Genomic DNA, 21,531 nt, shown 5'->3' on the forward strand with positions numbered 1-21,531 from the left:
GGCGGCGGGAGCGCGGCGGCACCGGCCCGCCCGGCCTTTATACCCCCGGCCCCGCTCCCGCCCGGGCGTCATCCTCCCTCCGGCGGCGGCGGCCAATGAGGAGTTGGGGCCGGCGCTGGCGGCGGGGGGAGGCGGCGGCCGGGCCGGGCCGGGCCGGGTCGGGGCTCCCCGCTGGCGGGGAGGGGGCGCTGGGGCTGCGGAGGCGGGGGGCGCGGCGGCCGGCGGGGCCGGGGGAGCGGCAGCGTGCGCCCGGGACGGGAGAGGGACCGCGGGCCGGGGGGGCGCCCGCGGTGGGTGCGTGTGCCGGAGCCTTCGCCCGCCGCCGGGGCCGCCCCCGTGGCTGGCGGCTGAGGGGCAGCGGGAGCTGGGAGCCCGCTCCGTCCTTCGGCACCGCCACAGCAGCTCTCCCACCGCAGCCGCAAAGATCTGGTGCCCCGGTGGGCTCCCGGTGCAAGAGCGGCGGGGCCGCTCCCGCTTAAACCGCCGCATCGCCGCTCAGTGCAGCGGCTGCGGTCCGCCGGCGGCTTCACCCGTGGGTGGCTGCACCGAACTGCAAAAGGGCCCAAAGCTCCACACACCCCCACACACACCCGCACCCCCACACACCCCCACCCCGCCCCGGTGCAATGCCCGGCCCCTTCGTGGGTGCCGTGAGCCGGGGGGCAGCGCGGGCACCCCGAGGCAAGGCAGTGCCGGTGCCGCCACACCGCTAATGGCCCTTTCGGAAACGCCGTTGCGTGGGTGGGGAGCGCGGTGCCACGGCGGCGGGGAGCCATCCGCCCCCCGCCCGTGCCCGCAGCCCCTGTGCCCCCGGTCCCTCACCGCGCCCGGCGGGAGGCAGGACGGCGCTGCCCTGCCCGCAGCCCGCCCGCTCGCACGGCGCACAAGATGGCGTGCAGGGGACAAGGACCACGCTGGAGCCTCCCTCCATCCCTTCCCCAGGGACGGGCACCCCCGGCCCCGGGCGCACGGGCGCACTCGGCGCGGTGGGAGCATCCCCTAGCAGGAGAAGCGAGGGAGCACCGGGAGCAAGGGAGGACCGGCGCCTCTAGGTCGAGGGGTTTTCCAGAGGTGGCAAGAAAGGTTTACAGCCTTGGTGCAAGAACAGAACCTGCCCCACCTGCTCAAAACGCTCAACCGCTTGTCTCTGTAAGTGCTCAGATTATTTTTGCTTAGCAAAGTCTTAATCGTGTTTTACATTCTCTCCCATTTTCCTCCATTTTCATGGTTGCACTGAATTTTAGATTAGATTATAGGCTCTGCGGGCTAGAGATCACCTTTTGTTAGTACGAACCGCTGTAACTGGGGCCAACTAGGCGCACTGACTTGCTGTGTGATTTTTGCCTAATATTTGCATTGACAAGTGTAACTGGGACTTCCCAGCTACATTTCTCACTGAGTAGCTGGATCTCTGCTTACAGACCCACTGGTTTGTACTGTCCCTCCAAGCCATACCTAAATAGTCTTTTCAGTTTCCCATTGCAAGCAACGTTCCCATTAATATTTCATTTGCTTTTGTCACGTTGCATAAATAGCCTGTGGGAGGAACGTCCAGCTCCGCTTCTGTCCCAAGGGGTGAGGAACCCAGCGATGCCTCTCCCGACACAGGAGGAGCAGCAGGCGAAGTGCCGGTTGGAAAGCAGGTGCACTGAGCACCTTTACTGGCATTCTGAACATTTTTCCAGGAAAAGCCGGAGGCTGGAGTTGTGACGGGGTGTTTCTTCAGGCCCCAGTGCCACGGTCTGACATGGCCCTGGGGTAGCTTAGAGCCTCCCCTTCCAAAGTGGCAGAGGTGGAGTCACTGCTCCACACCCCCACCCGCCGCCGTGCCCGCCGTGCCTGCCGCGCTCCTCCACTCTTCCCCGTGATTCCGTGGGGCCCTGTGCCTCCCCCGTGTGCCGTGTGCCGCAGTGCCATCGCAGCGCAGCCTTCTCGTAGCCTTCCCCGCCTGCCTCCCAATTATCGGTTTCTGAGGTGGGGCCCAAAACTGCAGAACCCATCATCCCGCCATTGGTCTTGGTGCAGCACGTGCCAGCACCCGTGGATCTTTAACAAAAACCACAGCAAAATTGCTTTGGGATTCAGATTGTTGCAACCACCTTGTGCCTTGGTGGTCTCAGTGAACATACTGGTTTCCCCAGGCTGCCCCTGCCCCAGTGCTGGCTCCCAGTGCCCAGACTCCCACTCGCAGGGTCGTTATTCTACGATTGCAGATTATTTTCCCTCCCTCCCCACATTCACAAGTGAGTTTAACCATGGGGACCAGCATTACACCCAGATCTTGCATCTTCTAAGCTTTCCAGACTGTTACATGGGTTTGTCTTCTTGCCTGCAGCTTTTATTCCCTCCAAAAAATGGTACAATTAGAAAATTCAGATAATTTGTAAAGTTATTTACCAATTCTGTGTGTACACACATCCTGTAGAAATTTGCTGGATTTTTTTTTCCCCATTGACTTATTGCATGCCACTAGTCCCATCACGTAGCTGAGAGTGCAGCACTTAACCCGCCTGAACATCATACACCAGGGGAACTTTATTTAAAGTTGAGGCTTTCCTAAGCAAGGAACTGAACAATGTCATTGCTCCTGACCTTACAGTGCGTTCTCTGCAGTCTGATAAAATCAGGTTGGACTTGATCAAACCTATTGGCCACTTAGGTATGAGAGTCATCCTTAGATGACCTTAGATTAACCAAAGTGTTAATCCCACAGTAAATAGGAAATCAAACTTCCAGTAGTGGGGAACTGGCAGGCTGAGAACAAGAGGAACCAGTACATCTTCTTACATCCTTTGCCTCCTCGGACCATTCTCTCCATTCTGGCTGGGACTGCATGCTGGTGCGTTAGGGAACGGGAGCATGAGCGGTACGGCACTGCTCTGCCTCCCTTTTGGCAGAAGCTTCCTGGTTTGTGTGAGGGGACCTTTACCCTTGTACACTCAACTTTACTGCTAAAATAAGCCTGTGGGATCCATTCAAGCCTTGTCAAGATTCAGCAGCCAGGCTCAATGATGGCAGGGTCAACTTCTTGAGGACCTTCCAAAGCAAGGACCAGGCTTCAGGTTCCTCTAGATACCTTCACCTGTTGGAGCAGAGAGCTCCTGGTGCCTTCCATTAGAGATACGGTTTAGTGGTGGACTTGGCAGTGCTAGGTTAATAGCTGGACTCAATGATCTTAAAGGTCTTTTCCAACCTAAATGATTCCATGATTGTGGAGGATGCTTCATCTGTTTGCCGGGGGCCTCAAGAGTACAGCACCAGCAGCTCATCACCCAGGTCCTTCTCTGTCCCAGTGCCCTCACACCGCCCGGGGACCACAATCTGTGGCTGCGAGGCAGGAGTCCCGTTGCTCCCAGCCCCAGCCATGTCTCCAGCAGAGCATGAGGCCAGCGCTGGCTCCTTGCTGGTCACCTGGGAGCTTACGTGGACACTGGAGAGGAGGTGTAATGTGGTCCCCAATTAAAAGGTTGTCAAGCAAGCAGGCAGCTGCATTTGATGTTTCTGAACAGTCTTGGGGCATAAACAGTGAAAGGAATGTATGACAGCAATCCCGGCTGGGAGGGAAGAGGTCTCGGGTGAGGTCTGGTTCTCAGAGAAAAGCCTAAAAACTCTTCTGGGGGCTGAGGGGGCAGAAAGAAAAAGAAAAATGCCTTTGGCCACTTAATAAAAGAAAAAATAACCACAACTTTAAAAAATAAGAGTTAAAAATAAAATAGAAAAACACTATAAGCAAAGGATTAAAGAACATTTCTCTCCTTCATGTTTCCCCTCCCCACCACAAAAAAAATTGTTGTGGTTGAGTTTTTTATATTTCAGAATTTCAAATAAAGTTGACTTTTAAATCTTCCCCCAACATCTGGTTTGTAATTAAAGGAGCAGTAAATGGGAGGGAGACAGAAGCCGCCTCAGAAGCCTGTCCTTGATACATGACTGTCCAGCAATATAGCTAGATGAGCGATACCACCCCCAGGCTCCAGCACTTACACAAACAAAATCCAAGCTGTTTTTGGTGGCAGCACAAGCCATTTTATCTTCCCCCAGAAGGAAGCTGCCAATTACCTTGCTGCAGTTGGGGATTTGATGCTAGTGACAGACACTGAAGGAAATATCTGCATTATGAGGATATGGATTGTCTAATATAACTGACCTTGCTGGTACCTTAATTGTGTTTCGTTTTACCTGAGGACAATCTGCCTCGAGGGGAAAACGATGCTAACAGCTGCTGTTTTCTTCATTGCTCAAATATTAACAAAAAGCTTTCTGTAAGAGAAGGTAGGAAACACGGTTCTGTGAAGGTACTCAGGCTAAAGGGATTTGAAGACACTATGGAAATACTCAACCTTCCTCTTTTTTCATAAGTGAAGTGATGCTGTTAATGTCGCCATGCTGCCGTCACTAAGCTGACATCGAGAGAACAGTGATGCTGCAGCTCAGGCCCCTGCTCCGTAAGTGCGCAGCAGCGGGAGGGCCAAATGAGTGCTCCCGCGTGTTGGTTCTTCCCCATCTTTGCCTGCATCAGCCCATCGCGGGGACACCAGGTCCTCTCCAGGGAGCAGCCTGGCATTCCCAAACTCGTACAAGTCATCCAAGAGCCTCGATGGGACCGTTACGACTTTTGTTATTTCATTACAGATTTCAGCTGGATTTCGGCTTGTACCTCACAGGCTGAAGCCATTTGCTATGACAGATTTGCCTGTAATGGAGTTATTTATTGATCTCCCCATGTCATAAATAGGAAGCTTTGGCTTCCTTTGGCATGAGATACTCGGCAGTCTGTTTCCTACAAACATCATTACATGTTGTAATTCACTGAAAAAGATACTCCTTGTACAGAAAGGTCACAGTTATTAATTATATTGAATAGCAATAGTGGCTTTCAGCGAGGCAGAGTCGCAGCTGCACTGCGTGCAGATGCACATGCAGATAGGTGAGCAGTTCTGCATGCGAACAGAGCAAGGAGTAAGGAGGCAAGAGGAGGGCAGCAGGAGGAAATGAAGCTCTGGAGCAGTGTCTACACTCCATGCCTACCTCCAGTAAAGTTCAGGCAGGACAGAGACACCTGCAGTTTGCTTAACGTCCCAACAGGGCTCAATCCAGGAGGCTTTTGGAGAGCAGAGAGCAGGACCAGGTGAATCGCAGCCACACATACTTTGTTATGGCCACACTTTGCCTTGCTCTTCTCTGCTGGTGCTGGAGCACGTCCAGTCCTGCAGGAACATGGTTCAGGGAGCTAAGCGCTCAGGAAAATACTTACCTTTTTCTTCTTTCTGCTCACCAAGAATTTTTTCATGCCCCTGTGCGAAGGCCAGCTTCCTCCATGAAACTCCTCTGGTTCGGAGAGGCAACAGGCAATTCCTCCGGGCTGTCGCTCAAGACCTTTCACAGCCCCTCTCCGTGGCATCCTGTCTACTTCTCCCTCCGTTTTCTTCAGGCCCCACTGAATTCCCACTTCCCTGGCCTGCCCAAGCTGCAGGTAGCTTCTGCCAGAAGGATGTTATTGCAGCTTTGCTTGCCTATGCAAAGGAATGGCAGGAATTATCGAGGAATAAGGTGCAGGCACATCCTGGCCACTGCAAAGCAGATGGCAGTGCAGGAAAGGGGCAGGTGGAGCGTGGGAGACAGTGATAAGGAAAAACAGTGGCAGAGAATGGGGGAAGGAGAGCAAACCAACAGAAAGCTGGCTAGAAACAACTGGGCAGAGCAGCACCTGAAGAAACCGGTGGGAAAATTGCATTACAAGGAAATAAGCCCCACCTGAGCTGGGTGCCTGCCTCTTACAAAAGTGAGAAGGAGCAGGACAGCTTCCAGAAGGAAATAGTGCTTCATTTCTATGTGGGGAGTACGAAGGGGCAGGGGCAAAGGAAAAGCAGCACTGACCAGAGACCTGCTGCTCTTTTCTGAAAGCGTGCCTTTGGCCTCTGCAGTCAGCTGCCCTGCTCGTCCCCAAATGAGACCTGGCAAACGCCCACCGTGCGTGAAGCTTCGGAGGGACGATGCTGCAGCACTGGCTCTCAGCAGATATACCAGGCTGGAGACTGCCCATCTTTGCTGGGTCATCACCCAGGGGCAACGACAAAGGGCTGTGCTGGCTGACGGGGTCGGAGAAGGGGAAACGCGGCGGTGCCTGGGGATATCCCGCAGCCAAAGCTCCTCTTCAGCCCTGCTGTCCTCGCTGGGAGCCAGCGCTCGCCACAGAGGGTGAGGGCAGTGGCGGCTGGGGGGAGTCTCCTGCAGAGCCCGAAGGGAAGAGCGGCACCAAGCTGAAATCATTACCTTTTGCAGGCTGAAAAATCAAGCATGAATCTCATTGTTTTGAAAATATTTTTTTCCGGTTAGGACTTGGCTCTGTTTACTGCAGAGTCAGACAAAACACAGGGGACTCAAAACCAGCATCAGGCTCTAAGTACTGCAAACATAAGTGATCCCTAGCTGTTGCCATACAGGATTCTCCAAATACATCTGTTTTGCTGCTTTCGTGACATTTGATTAAAGTCTTGCTGTCCTGACTATTAATTAAAGCACTTGGAGGCGAGGCCCAAATTTCACTTCCCCTCCCAAGTTTGCCGGCTCCATCCTCCTCCTCCTCTTCCAAATATGTTTTGCTATAAATTACTGGCACCGTTTCTGTTGATAGTCAACATAATCAAACATTTGTAAGCATGCTGTCTCTTCAATCTGTTCAGTTGATGCACTTTACCTGATCTTTCATTAAAGTAATCAAAACACTTGCTGTGCCGCGTCTAATGAATGTTGCATGTATGATTAAGTACTTTCATTCATATTGCAAGTTTGATTTAATGTAATCTGCCTTTCAGACAGCCATTAGCCTAGCTCCTGCGTGAATTCGATTAATTGGCTGAATTCTTCCAGATGTCCATTAAGTATTACAGGAATTTCTATGTAAAAACAGCAGGGACCATCTAGCGGAGAAGCAAACAATGATATGTTATATTGCTGCCATGACTTACAAAAAGCTGGATTCATTTTCATTAATAAAACATCTGTACTCCTGCACAGCTGTGCATCAAGATGCATTTATTTTATATGTTTATTTCTCTTATGACTATAAATAGACAGTTAAACAGAAGCACAGTATGTTCAGTTGGAAGATACACAAGCAGAACTGTATCAGAAATGAAAATAGCAATAAAGAATAGCGGAGTTAGGATTTAAAATAAGCACTGGGTGTTGTAGCGAACAAGGCAGTGACTCCTATGGCTGTGTGGTATTTCTTAGTGTAAAGGCACTTTTCTTTAGACCATTACGAATCCGCAAAACAGTCGGCTCTCGGGCTGAAATGTCCTGTGCCCAGTTCATGTTTACAAGGCTTATCGCACCTTTAAGTGGGAGCGAAAATGCAGTTCAGCATTTTTAAATGGCATAGGGTAAAGTGAAAAATTGCCATTAAAATAAAAAAGTCTGATAAAGTTTTCCTTAATTCTCAAAATGGGGTTTTTCTCCCCCTCCCCACCCCCCCTCCAAGCTGTACTTCAGGAAAGAGTAATTTTTTTTCCTAAAAAGCAAAGCCCCAGAGCCTGCTGTGCCCAGCCCCTGAGGGGATGGCGGTGTTTCGGGGGATGGGGCGGATGCCTCCACACAGGGGTGTAGCTCCCCTAACTTTCCACTGACCTTCTTAGATCCGAGAGCACCTTTCAAAGGACCGTGCAAGATGCCAGGGCCTCCTCACCCCTTTCATCCCCCCTCCCCTCCCAGTACCCTGTATCCTGGGAGATGGGAACATCCATGGGAATGAGCCCGTGGGGCGGACTGGAGAAGCTTGGCAGGAGTTTGACACTGACCCCGTGGCCCTGAACTCAGCTCAGCTTCATTTTCCTGAAGATGCTGTATGTTCCCTCGGAGTCGGGGAGCTGTAGGGCTACCCCTGGCACTAGGTCTATAGCACTGGGCTCTGCTGAGGCAGAGGCAGAGGAGGGGAGCAGAGCTGCAGCACTGCAGCAACGATGCAGCTCTTCCCAGCGATGCTCAGCCAGGCGGCTCCGGCTCCCCGGGGCACCGCTCACTCAGGGAAGAACCAAACCATGCTCTTCCCTCTCCTCCCCGGCTCTGTCTTTCCCAACTGCTGCTCAACCTTAGAATTGTGTTTGGTCCTTGACGTACCACTCCCCTGCTGGGGAAGTCACTGCCGCTTTCCACCATGTCAGGATTTTACCCACTGCCCCATCCAAATTAGCAGGACCGGGTACAAGCCAGTTCATTTTCAAAGGCTGTTTAGTAGATGTCAACTTACAGGAGACAGCTGAAAAAACATTGTTCATCAAAACTCGAGCTGTACAGCAAAAGGAATTGAGATTTTCTAAACTGTAACTCCTGATTTCTTCCAACAGAGTCACAACGCTGGCTAACAGCTTGCTTGTTTATGTACACGTTCTCCTTTGGTTTCACTTCTTTCTCTCTTTCCTGCTTTCGTTGCTTTGTTCTCTGTTATCCCCCTACAGCAAGCATACCCGCAGAAATCCTGTGTTATTATGTTATATAATAGATTAATCATACATTATCGATATCAATTGTTACATGATATTATTATCAACATTCTCTGTATTCTGCTATGAATAACACTTGAAGACAAATTTTCTACCATAGTTGTGCTGCGAGACCTTGCTCCAGTACCCAAATAACCTTATAAAAGTACGTCCCTATCACACCATTGCGATGTCCTCGTGCCGGTGACAGGGGAAAGCAGGACACAGGCGGTTGATGACTACCCCGATCCCTGCTGCAGAGGGTTTCTCAGCAGGGAGGGCAGCAGGCTGACTGGAGCAGGGGAGCGTATGCAGGACGAGCAGTAGGTGAGACAGGCTTTCCTCGGCGCACCGCAAGCAGCCTCGGCAGCAGCATCGGGAGAAACGCTTCACCCCTTTGAAACGTATTGGCAATCTGGCTGTCCATGCAACAAAAGAAGTTCCTGGTTTTTCACACAGAAGAAAATGGTGTAAATACCATGTATAGGTGGCTGATCTAAACGTGAAATGCAGCGAAGCAAACCGAGCCCTTGCTAGTTTCCAGTGCTGTTTGTTTTTCAAAGCAAATGTGGAAAAGTCACATCTTCTTTTGAAGCCCAAGAGACTGAAAAATTAAATCAGGGGGCTTTGTTATTGATGTTTTTCTAATATAAATGTTTTGAAATCCCTGCCTTTCATGTGTCTCTTCTTACAAATAAGCAGAAATGTGTGATGAATCATCTTCTCTTTTAATTCCTTTAATAGATTCTTATCTCACCCACTACCGTCTAAACAATTTTTGTTTCTGTAACAATCCCTTCCTCAGTGGTAAATATTGCTCTCAGACAACATCTTTTTTGGAGGTTCATTATGTTCGTTCTGTGGCTGAGACTCATTATACTCAGTTATTTATTTAAAAGAACAAAATGACAGCAAATGCCTGCATTTATCATGTCTCCCTTTACACATTTATAAAATATATTTCGGCAAGAAGGCCCAGCCGCTCTCACGGTTTTGAAAAAAACAAAAACAGCCATCCTTCCTTCCTAGCCATCACTCCCGAGAAAGGAATACTTAAAGGCGATGGTGGAGTCTAACCTCGCTCGCTAAATGAGGCTCCACTGATGCTAATGGGAGATTTGGCAAAGACAGGAAAATAACTGATGAACTATTTGAATTTTTTTCAATTACAAAATAAAGAACTTTGGGAATGCTTATGAAGAAAGAAGCAAATGAAAAGGCCGCTGCAATGTATGGTGAAATGATCTATGTGGAACCAGCCCAAGAAATAATGTGGATACCTAAGGACAGGCTTGAACCTTCCCAAACTACCAAAGTGTCATCCATCTCACTGAAGAGGTTGCCATAAAAGTTCACCATTTTTCCGCAAGAAAAAATCCTCAGCCCTTTAAACTAACATTTCACTAAGCCAACATTCACAGGGTGGCTTCTGTTCATATTATTCCCATCTCCTAAACCAAACCCCCAGTCCTACAGCGACACCCGCTTCTGTTCGCACCCGGCTGCATCTGGCCCTCAAAGGAGAGGTGCTAGCTGGCCCACAGGCGTAGCAAAAGGTTATTGAGATACCTGTATAGATTATAATCAGTGTAATTAGAACAACGGAGAGGAGCTTGGCCTCAGAGAGCTATAAAATGCATTTTTAACTAGGCCATTGATATAATACAGACAAGATGAAAAACAAGAGAGGAGGGCAAAGGTTCGGCTGTGTGGCCATTCTGGGAATGGACTGAAAAACAAGAACAAAGCTATTCAGAGCAGGCTGTTGAAGAAAAAAAAATATCTAAACCGAGCCTAGAAGATAGGAAGTAGAAATACGACACGGTAGCTTACAAAGCAGAGGTCAAAAAGACATTGGTAATTAATGATGAAAAGATAAAGAACCAAGCACTTAATTTCAAAGAAGTAGTCGGGGAAGGCATAATGGTACTGTGAGCAGGAAAAAAGATTTTGCAGAAGTAAATGAAAATGAGTAAGATCTCAATAGGGGGAAAATGGATAATTGAAAAAGTAGAAGAACTGTAAATTGCTGTAGAAATTCACCTGGAACATAAATCGGTTATTTAGGACTGAGGGTGAAATACAATTTTGAATGGATCCATTTTTTCAAAGGGACCTCCAGGCACACACTGCCAATTTTGCTCTGATATTTTTACACATGCAGGTTTTGTGCCTGGAAAATACAGGTGAAAATGTCTTCTGTGTTTGGAAGTTTAAAGACTACTTTCTGAAACGCAGACCAATGGATTGTACTTCTTTTTCATCAAGTGATGCCTACTGGAACAAAAGGGATAGGAAGCACAAGCCCAGAAAAATGGAGAATAGCAGATATTTTGAAACAGCAGGTCCAACCCTGTTAGCATCTTCCCTTGGTTTCTTTTTTGTTTTCTGAGCTTCATCCTCAGATAAGCAAAACTAGATCATGCAGAGTGTAAACCAGCAGTGGACAGCCTAGACCCGTACAGCCTCAGTTATTCTCCAGAGTTTTAACGAAAGGAGTATATCTGAAAGAAAAAATATACTAAAAAGGCAGGGCAAAGGTATGGCTTTCCCACAGTCACTGGTGCAGGAGATTGTCCTCCACCAGCAAAAGATGAGGAAGAGTGAATAATTTATATTACAGAATTGTTTCCGTGTATTTCCCAGTTAAGACCCTTTTACTTTTCTTCAAGAACTTTATGAGAAGACTCTTACAAAACCCCATGGCTGTGTTAAGTGGTATCTTAAGCAGGTCACATTTTTCAGAATAGTCAAATCTCACCTGCCCCTCTCTTAGCTGAGTCCCCTGATGCTGAAAAGCAGATCCCCGGTACACACGGTGGCAGACCCCTGCACAGAGGCACACAGGGCAGTGGAAAATTTATCTGCTCTTTGGAAGAAGCTGCCACACCGGAGGTTTGATGTATTATGTAGTAATGCACAAGCTCTTCCACCAGACAGTGACTGCTCCAGCCCTATCAGAAGGATTAATAACGGCATCACCCCAGTACTGCAGAGCCAGCTCAGATGCTGTAATTCCCAGGGGCTGGACCCGCAACAGTGAACTTTTACATGAAGAAGTAAGCCGAAGTGCTGTGGACTATAAAATAGAGCAAGGCTCTTCTGGGAGAAGATCAGTGACAGATCCACCTGGTACAGACGTGGGTCTCGGGCAATGAAGGAGGACATACGTGGTAGCTGCTCAGGGTAAAGCTGACCTGGTTTAGCAGAAAAAGACAGCCATCTCTCAAATACTGTTTTTCAGTAGCACATCCATGTGTGGATCTAGGAAAAGAGAGTCCACAATGTTCTGCATTTCAGCAGAACCTGGTAAGAGTATATTTCCTGCCACCTCCAGAAACCAAGCAAAAGAAATCCTAACAGCTATAGGTGTTGAGTGAAGGCAGAAAGCCCTTAAACACTGTAAATCACCCTGGGTGCATCCCCTTCTGGATGCTGAACCATAATCCCTGAGCTCCCAGTGCTCACGGAGACTTAATCCCTTTCAACAACGGGATGAGCTGGCAGCTGTATCCTTTCAGGATTTACATAACACCCCAGTGCACATGTCTTTCAGGAGGATAAGAGCTGCTCACTACATCCTGAATTCACATTTTTTCAGCCATTCAGTTTGTATCTACATCTCTCTCTTCAGTGGGAAAACCTGAGTTGAAAGGTTGCCCTCAGCCCACCAGGTTGCGAGCTTCACAGCCAGCTCAGCTCAGCAGAAATCACTTCTGTACACTGTGTCCTGGACGTGCCCCCTGCCCCAGCACACACCCCATCTCCTGGTGGCCACCTCCCTGTGACCCTGCCAAACACACCTGGCCTTTGTGTCCTTTAAAGGTACCACAGCAGGAATGTGCGAGAGGCTGCTTGAGCTGGAGGCAGTTGCACAGGGAAGGGCAGCAGCTAACTGGTGTCTCTTGTGGCAAGCGAGCCAGGGGGGAACCGGTGTGAGCCAGGGATGCAATATTATTTAACCTTGCCTCGTCCTTTATTGGCCTTTTTATGTGCAGTTCTTCTGTTGCACCCTTACCTCAAGTGTGATCTCCACCGCAGAGCTCCACAGTTGTGCTCCATTGCTGCAGAGCTACAATAAGCCGTGTTTCAGTTGTGTCTGTACGGATACTCCATCCACTGGAATGAAGCCTGCTTTGAAACAAAACTGTTTTGTGGTGAAGTTTAGTTCCTCTGAAAGGGGGAAGCAAGCCTGACATCAGCTTTCCTCACTTTAATTACTGTAAGTGTTTTCTTCATGCCAGCAATCTCCCATGGAAGCAACAATCAATTCTCAGGACAAGGACAGGCGAACGGCTAACTCGTCTGAATTGAAAAGGGAAAAGAGCTACAAAACAGAGAAAAAAACCCTACAATGAAAATTAGCCCAACCTTTGGTTGTCAGTTGATATCCTTGCATCTTCCTTTCCCCATCAGCTGTGTTTCCTTGCTCTTCTCCTACAAGCCCAACAGCTGCTTCATCTGCAAACGGGCAGGTTCACAGAGCTCCCTTGGCTCTTCTTCAGCAGCGCAAGGCATTTGTCTCTAGCTGCAAAGACTTTCTTTTATTTTGCCAGGGACACATTCCAGCATTAACTGTGGGGTTTTCAACACAAGTTTTAATGTCATGACACTTGCAAATCGACAGCAGCAACACTGGAAAGTCCATACACACGGGGATAGTCCCCCAGACCCCTGTTTAGGAAGGCAGGGCTGTAGCAAGAAAGTGAGGAAGAAACTTGAAAATGTAACAACATGCAAAGCAGACTGGGCATTATTAAAGTCTGTCCCAAAAATTCAATTATCTTGCTGTGTCTGTTTGTTTTTACAGTTTGCATTATAAACCTATTCCTTATATTGCAACATGTAAAAACTTGTAAGAATTACAGATATCAAAAAGCAGCTTGTTCTTTTTTGCTGCCTGCTTCAGTTACTGTTCAAGCAATTAGCTCTACTCTGCTGAAAATACAAATTTGGCACTTGCATGCTAAATACCTGATGCTACAATGATCAAAGTTCCTTAGATCTGCTACCAGAGGCATTGCATTAAATCGGCTCAACCAGCAGAGGAAGAGTGCAGGTACACCGTCAGCAGCTAGACCCGGACACTTACTGATTTTATGCAAACCTGGTAAATGGGGCAAGGTCAAAATCAGCGTTATTGTAATCCTACAGGAAAACACAAAATGTCCTCATCTCATTTAGCTGCTGCTCAGTTGAACCACTGTCTGTGCTTGGGGACATGCCTAGGCTAGAAAAGTGGTATTTATTTTCCATCCCTTGTTCAGTCACAGGTTTCACCGCAGCATCCTACAAACGCCTGGAGTACTGAAACCACACACAGCCAAGTATCTGCTGCCGGACAACACTTCTGAGTAGGCAAGACCAGAGAAAGTCAAAAGGCCCAGCACCTCCAAGCCCTTCTCCTGACCATAGAGGGGATAAAGGCTCAGCTGGTTGGACAATAAGTGCATCCCAACCCCATTCCACCTTCACCTCACCACTGGGAGCCAACGCACCCAAGGGAGTGTCCTCCCAGTGCTTTGCCTCAGCAGTTCCAATACCTGCCCAGGTCTTTGCTCAAGGACTTTGGTGCACTTAAAATTGAGGGAAGATCCTCCACAGACATTTTTGTAGAGGAAAACCAAGGAGAGCATTAGCTCGCTCAAGATAACCAGAGTGGGATGCCGAGCCAGACCAGAGGTTTATTCAGTGCCAGACCAGCAGAGCACCTGTGGGGTGCGTGCATCACTTACAGTAATTAAAGTGAGGAAAGCTGATGTCAGGCTTGCTCCTCCCTTTCAGAGGAACTAAACTTCACCAGAAAACATGCTGCAGCCTGTGCATGGTACCCAAGGTGGGCATTGCTGGCCTCCACCCCAGCCCCCTGCCTCTTCAGGACGAGCCACCCATGGAGCAGAGAGTGAGATAAAAAGGGAAAAAATGAATGAATATTCATATTTCAGCTTCAGGAGGGCTGGGGATGTATTTAGATCACTCAAAAATACCATGGGCTAAAACATGCTTAGAGTAGGTACACGCTAGGCACAGCCGGGGTGACACATGCAGAGAAACCCAGAGCTCAGGACAGAAACACAGCCAGTAAATGACAACAAAGGTGAACATGCAATGGGTCTGTTTATCATTTCTAAATACTGTCATAGAAAAAGAAACACAAAAGAAGAAGCGTTATTTGTCCCCCTCATCCCCCCACCTCCCCCCAAAAGGGAAACGTTGGCTGTCAATTGGTATCTTTCAGATTCAGATTTATTTGGAGGGGTGGTCAGCAAACCAAAACACAAACAAATACAGATTTTCATCTGGCTGGAAATCTGGTTTTATGTCCCATAATACTCTCCCTCAACCCTGAAGTAAAAATATTTCTGGTAAAATAAGAGCTGCTGGGATTGCTAGGGAGAATTTTGTGGCAGGTGAATTCCTGCTAATAGCCCCTTCCACACAGTGTTATGGAAAGAGGTGAAAAACCACTGCTATAAGCACTATGGCCATTTAATCCTTAACATGGGAATGTATTTCTGCTCTTTTTCCCTCCCTAGATTCATTTTATGTTCCCATCAGAAGGTTAATTGTGTTAACAGGAGTTACGGCCACAGGGGAAAGATGTGATTGAATGCTGAGTGCAGTTTTAGCTGATAACCTCCGAGTGAGTGAAAGGGCACAAAAAGGGGCTGATCTCCTCTAAAGGGGTTGTCAGTCATTCAGGAAAAAATGCAGCTGTGGGAGAAACAGCCTTATCTCCCAGGACACAACGAAGAGAAGCTATCAAAATAATCTTGAAGCTACACTCATCCTAGGTTCCGTGACTGTGCCTGTGGCTCTGACAGCGGAGCTAAATGCGAATGACTGGCTTTTTTGTGTGCATGAACAAGCAGAGCCTGACTCGATGCACATTCTTGAAGACCAATTAGATTGCATGAAAATGTGTAATTAACAACAATAGGCCCCAAATAATTATACCTTTAAAAAGCTGGCATGAAATCTTGACATCTTTTAGCTTGATGGCACAACTCCTGCTTGCTGAGCTGGGGACATGATTGCATGCCAAGGTTTTAAGGGTAAGAGTAGCAGTGAAATCTTTCCCGTATATTTAAACTTAATCAAAAATGCCTATAGTGGGTCTGCGTGAAAAACAAGGACTTCCCTCTCCATTGACCATTTTGGCCTGTGTCTGAACTCATCCTGCAAAATTACATAGGATTTATGGTAAGTAGCTTGGAGAAGAATGGGTGGGGTTGTTTAAAGATTAAATATTGCCGTAAGCTGCAGCTGATGAGAGTGGGTGTTTGTGGCAATGTCTGCACCCACAGAGACAGGACAAAGGACCGAGGTACGTTTCTGTGCTAGCATATGAGCAGTGGAGTTTGCATCTGGTTGGTCTCAAAGTTTCACTGCAAACTCCAGAAGCAGAAAGCCTTCTCCTCCCTCGCACTCCAGGACTACCTTAGAAAGGTCTTGGGAGCACTCCAGAAATGGTTTTAGGTGCTGTTACCGGCTGCGTGGCAGTTACCCTTCTCTACCTTGTCAATCGAAGGGATTCTAAACCTCCAGGAACCGGCAGACCCTTCCTGTTCAGACTCTGGTTCTGCTGCCTTTACCATGAAGATCCATTTCTCATACGCAGAGCTAAAAATACAGATACTTGTCTAGTTACTGCCATAATATAACGATGCTTCTTGCAAGAGGAAAAACAAGTAAATGGATAAACAAATGTTTAGACTTCTGCTTTAAAACACCCAGATATAAACCTGGCTACCTTTTCCCCCAAAGCTTCTAAGTGCAAAAAAGTTCTGCAATATTAACATCAACAGTACAACTTGAACAAAACAACTAAAATGCTTATTGACTTGGTAGCAGGGAAAGCCAGTTTGAAATATTTGATCCTAACACCAGCTAAGCAAGTATGTGTAAAGTGTAAAGCCTGCACTTGTTGATTTCTGAGATAAAAATCAATAAAACTGTCCATAACCTATAACTCTTTGGTTTACCTCTCCATAGAGATCAAAAGAGAGTAATTAGATTTCTGCCTGACTAGCAGGGGTAGAAAACTGTTTCATTTTGGATCAAAACCTTCCCAGTGGATTACACCTTCTGTCCACTGCCTATCAACACTTAACAATTGCTTCTGTATTTGACTTTGACAGAACTACCAGAATGTTACTATCTAATTTTCAGTGTAGTTGATACAGGGTTTTGAAGCTTTATTCTAGTGTCAGATTTTAAAATTAATTCTTCCCAATTTGTATTTTACATTTTTACTCTGCTTAGTGTTTTCTAACAGCCAGCCTTCCTAATGTGATAAATGATTAAAAAACAAAACAGCAATACCCATCTGACCTCTAATTTACAACAAGCAAAAAAACCCCTTAATCTATTATTGATGATCCAGCCTTTGGATTCAGATATCACTCTAAACAAGCAGTTGTCCGCCTTGGATTGTCTTTGCATTTCATATTCAAATGAGGTTGACACTGTTGCATATATTTTCATCTGATGACATTTTAATATCACCAGATGCTATAGCCTAGGAGATAACTGCTTCAAATACAGCCTCCTTCCCCCTCTAAGCACAGTGATATTAAGGGACAGGCAGAAAGCAGGTCATGTTTTAAATAAACAGTTTTATAACACTCGCTACTATCACTGTATTCTCACATTTTAACAGTCTTTCTATAATAATGGCTTTCTAAAGAGAAATGTCACTCTGCATTTTGATCTTCCTTAGCTCAGCAGCTTTTTGAGCAGGCTGAGAGCATGAAATATCAAATAACAAATAGTGCTCGCAACAACTTCACATGCTAGATAGAGATTAATCTATCGGAAAATATGTCACAGCTTAAGTTCAAGTTCCGTGTAATGAGCTGTGTTGATGGACAGACGCAATAAATTCACGTCCTGATGCAGAGGACTTTGTCAGATGAAGTCCAGATCACAGACAGCCACCCGCAGCCTCCCAGCACCTCCTGGTCTACTCAGAGAGAGCATTTGGGGGCATTTTGATTACTCACTTCCTTACAAACCTTCCCATTCTCAGAGCTCTGAGCATTTTAAAAATAAAACCTAACCTCATCATAAAAGAAAAGAACTAGAACTTGCAGTGTTTGAACCTGGCCACAACGTATATCTGTGCAAAAGTACTATGTAAGATTTGAGCTTACCTAGGTGTATGCATTTAGATTGAAACTCCCTGTGAGCTGGAACATTTTTTTCTCTATCTGGGACAGGATAAAGCACCCTAACCTCTAAAAAGGGATGTGTGGCTATCTGTTCTTGTTTTGGTTCCCTGTGGTTCCCCTGTCCTTGCACAACGCCTGCCTGCAGACAGATGTGTGCAGGCTCCGAAGGCTTTATTATCTCTGTGCCACTACAGCCCAGCAACAAGAAAAGCCTCAAATGGTGGCAGAAGGCTGGAGTTAAGGAGGGTGTGTTCTGCCCCTCTTCTCCCATTGACCACTACAGGGACACCTATGAAAACTTCTCTGTAAACAGGCTGGTTAAGTACAGTCCTCCCAGGCTGCAGGACCTCTCCTTCCTCTACCAAGGGAATTGAGGAGGGTGGTGGAGGCAACCAGATCACCTAGGATACTCCGCAATTCTCCAAGGCTGTCGTACCCTGACCCTAGGGGTGCCCCAAGACCTTCCAGTTTTGGAGGATGAAATCCTCCCTTGCTTGATCACAGCAGTCCAGAAGAAGAGCAAGCGTCCCATCGGAGTTCATCAGACCAGAGCACAAGGTGGAGACCCCCAAGTTTCAGACCACAAATCTACATTGCATGACAGCCTGGCATTGTGCTGCACAAGCTCGTGTGGCGAAGCAAGACAGACATCTTCCTCCCTCTGAAAGACAAGCAAGCTAGAAACCAGAGATCTGCCGACATGGATATACTGCTACACTGCAGCTCACTCACACGGCCCCAGCTCAGGCAGGGGTTTTGGCACTGCACGCTCTGATGTGGGATTAATAGATCCAGGACAGCTCCAGCATCTCTACTTAGGGAGCTCTTTCCACTGGGAAAGTTTTTGGGTGTTTCCATGGGGACAGTTTGGCTGTGTTCTTTCTGCCATGCCTGAAATGGGGACAAATGTCAGTGCTCAACCCCAAAGGCAGAAAAAGGGCTACCCTCTGTGCTTGGTGATAATTGTGCTCAGCATGCCCACAAGTAACATCACGAAGCAGCAGGGAAATGCTCGATTTTTGTAAATTCATATATAAGATGCTACAATTCTCCCCACTTCCCCACGTGCTTTGTCCCTGCCCAGACTCACATCTGCTCTCCAAATCCCGACAACATTTTCACTGCGGAGCTCGGCCACCACGTCACCTGCTGTACATGCCCAGGTGCTGGTTTCATACACCTGAACAGTGGACTCTGGTGGCTTCAAACAGGGATGTGATTATGAAATGTGGCAGTAAATACTGTAAACTCAAATACACACTATTGGAAGCCTTTTTATTAACCTCAGGACTATCAGCTCTTTTCCCTACACTATTCTCCATTTTAAATCAGAGTCAATTCTGTCTGTGCGTTTATTCTTCCTCTAGTGAAACATCTTTTTATCCAGTCTTTATCCTTCATCAGTTTCCATTAAATCCTGCTCACATGCATTAGCATTAAAACAGAGACAGCAGAGATTTTTTTTGTGTTATAGCCACTGAAGAGTTATATAGGTAGAAACAACTTTATGCTCAGGTCCACAGCACAATTTCCATGTGTCAAAGCTGGTTTAAGATAGTCCCACCCTTCTTTAATGCAATTTACTGGTTCCACCCATCGGATTGATCAAACTACTTACAGAAATGTGCCCTAAATTGCACCAGTAAAAAACTGGCATAAGTCCTCCAAAAAAATCCTATTTTTAGAGAGTTGCTGCACTACCTTAAATAGTTGTATTGCCTCAGAACATCTCAGGTGGTTAAACTGAATGAGGAACTCCACAGCTACGTTCACCACTCAACAAATCATTACATGAAACAAACCCACATTTTATGCAATGTGGGTGTGCCAGAGGGATCCATTCCTCCGCTGCACTCAGAATCAAGTCTTGATTCTGACCATTTGGAGGACATCAAATAGACAGCCAGGGGTGGGGGAAAGGCAAAGCACTTGTCCTCATGCCTAGTTTTAAACAGCAGTTTGCATGCTTTCCTGAACTGGGACTAGTGACTTAATTGTAAAATTATTTTGTATTTTGTCCTATGGGAGGGACAATCACATTGTTAGGTAACCTTAGCACCTAAGGAGGACAGTTAGATTATAAGTGGCACCATCTTAGCACGAACCCATTGTTCATCTGACATCACTGGAAAGGCATTTGGGTACTTCATGTTCCCTCCATTGATTCCCATGTTCTGGTCTCCATCACTGCCCCCCGTCCGTCCCCTGCCTCGTTCTTCTTTCTGCTCTGGGAAGGACGAAGCTTTCTGTCTTTATTAAAGTCACACCAGTCAAGAAGTACTCCCTTGACATGTAACAGGCTGAAACTTAACAGACTTTGAAGAGTTAGCAACTGCACCTTGTTCTATGGCGTGCCATGCTCTCCAGTCTCCCTTTCAACAGTGGGTGATTATGTGATAGATCCATACAGTTCCCTTTTCCATAGGCACCCTGGGTTGTACGGCTGGCTGCCTCAGCCTCACAGGCATAGGAATTGCACACAAGCTGTTTCCAGGCAAGCAGTGTTCTTAGACCTTTCTCTATAGATGCCAATTAGAAGATTAGCGTCTTTTCTCTCCCTCTCTTTGCTATTAAATAGTCACACAAAACCCAAGCTGACAAATTGCTCTCTCTATGGTGTGGGACAAAGACAGACAATAGATCAACATCATTTACTATACTCAAATCCTATTAATCACAGATTAATGAGAACATGTCTGGGGGGGAGAAATTACCAGAATGTGGGCATATTGGCTTGTTACTCATGTAACATCTGCTGTAGCTTTACCTTTAGTGTCATGTCATCTTTTATCACATTGAAATAATGTTTGCTCCAGAAACATAATTAAGATAATGGGTCCTTCCTTTAACAATTACTGAGGTACGGTACGATTATATTTCTTGGCCATTAGGTTTTAAAAAAATCTCTCTTAACTACTTTCTGAATGTTTCTATTAGTCATTATGTGAGTAACGAAGATGTATTTGTAGGCATTAATAAAAATTTATTGTCTTTTTACTATTAATTATATTTTTTTCAATACTTCTCTGACAAATTACATGTGCAGAAGTAAAACTAGAAGTTTAGCTTTTAGTTTTTTAGCTTAAAGAATTCTTTCTCCATTGGGAGTACCTATTACTAATTTTTCATCAATTAATATTACAACAGTATCGGAGCACGATGTTTGTTTTGCTAAACCTGCACTTTTCTGTCTCCTTAAAATAATTCTATAGCTGAATTGCTTATCAATTTTATTCCCTCGTTTTCTTTTCTGCCAGTGCTGTCAGTAAGGAATATTGCTCAGGTCAGCAGCCTAGCACATATATTGTCTCAGTGCATTTAACAGCCTACCCTGGCTCGAATCTCCTTTTTTAATTAATTCCTCATTTTGCCTTTAAGACCTGAAATCTAAAGTTCTGGGTTTAAGTAATTAGTATTCTTCACAAGGCCTCCTAATGCCGTTATCCTCAATATGAGGGAAGCTGCTCCACGGATAAATAGCAAAGCAATTACAGCTATAATTAGCCGACAAATAAAGAGGGACTGCAGTCTATACGCGGGACCGTGTATTTTAAAAAATTAATTGGCCCTTGCTCTTCACGTCCCGGGTACTTACTGGTCTCTGCTGGAGAGCGGCAGGATTAGCGCGGGGCCAGGCCGGGATTAGCCGCCACCGCGGCGCTGCCGTTACGGGGCGTTTCAGCACCGCGGGGCGGGACAGCTCCCACGGGCGCCGCCCGGGCTGCCCCCGCCCCCGCCCCGCCGCGCCCCCCGCCCGGCCCCGCCGTGTCCCCGGCCCCGCCGTGTCCCCGGCCCCGCCGTGTCCCCGGCCCCGCCGAGCCCCTCGCCCCGCCGCGCCGCCCGCCCCGGCCCCGCCGCGCCCCCCGCCCGGCCCCGCC

General features: G+C 47.3%; 1 protein-coding gene across 1 annotated transcript in view; it reads right to left on the reverse strand.

Annotated features, from left to right (window-relative positions):
• INSM2 (INSM transcriptional repressor 2) overlaps window positions 1-21,531 on the reverse strand; it is a 34,103-nt gene that overhangs the window by 1,519 nt on the left and 11,053 nt on the right. Inside the window, 1 exon segment of the mRNA XM_080394975.1 lies at window positions 1-21,313. Coding sequence (XP_080251101.1) covers window positions 1-489 — 489 coding nt within the window. The 5' untranslated portion in view covers window positions 490-21,313.

The sequence above is a fragment of the Falco punctatus genome, assembly GCF_963210335.1.
Source record: "Falco punctatus genome assembly, chromosome: 7".
Classification (NCBI taxonomy): domain Eukaryota; kingdom Metazoa; phylum Chordata; class Aves; order Falconiformes; family Falconidae; genus Falco; species Falco punctatus.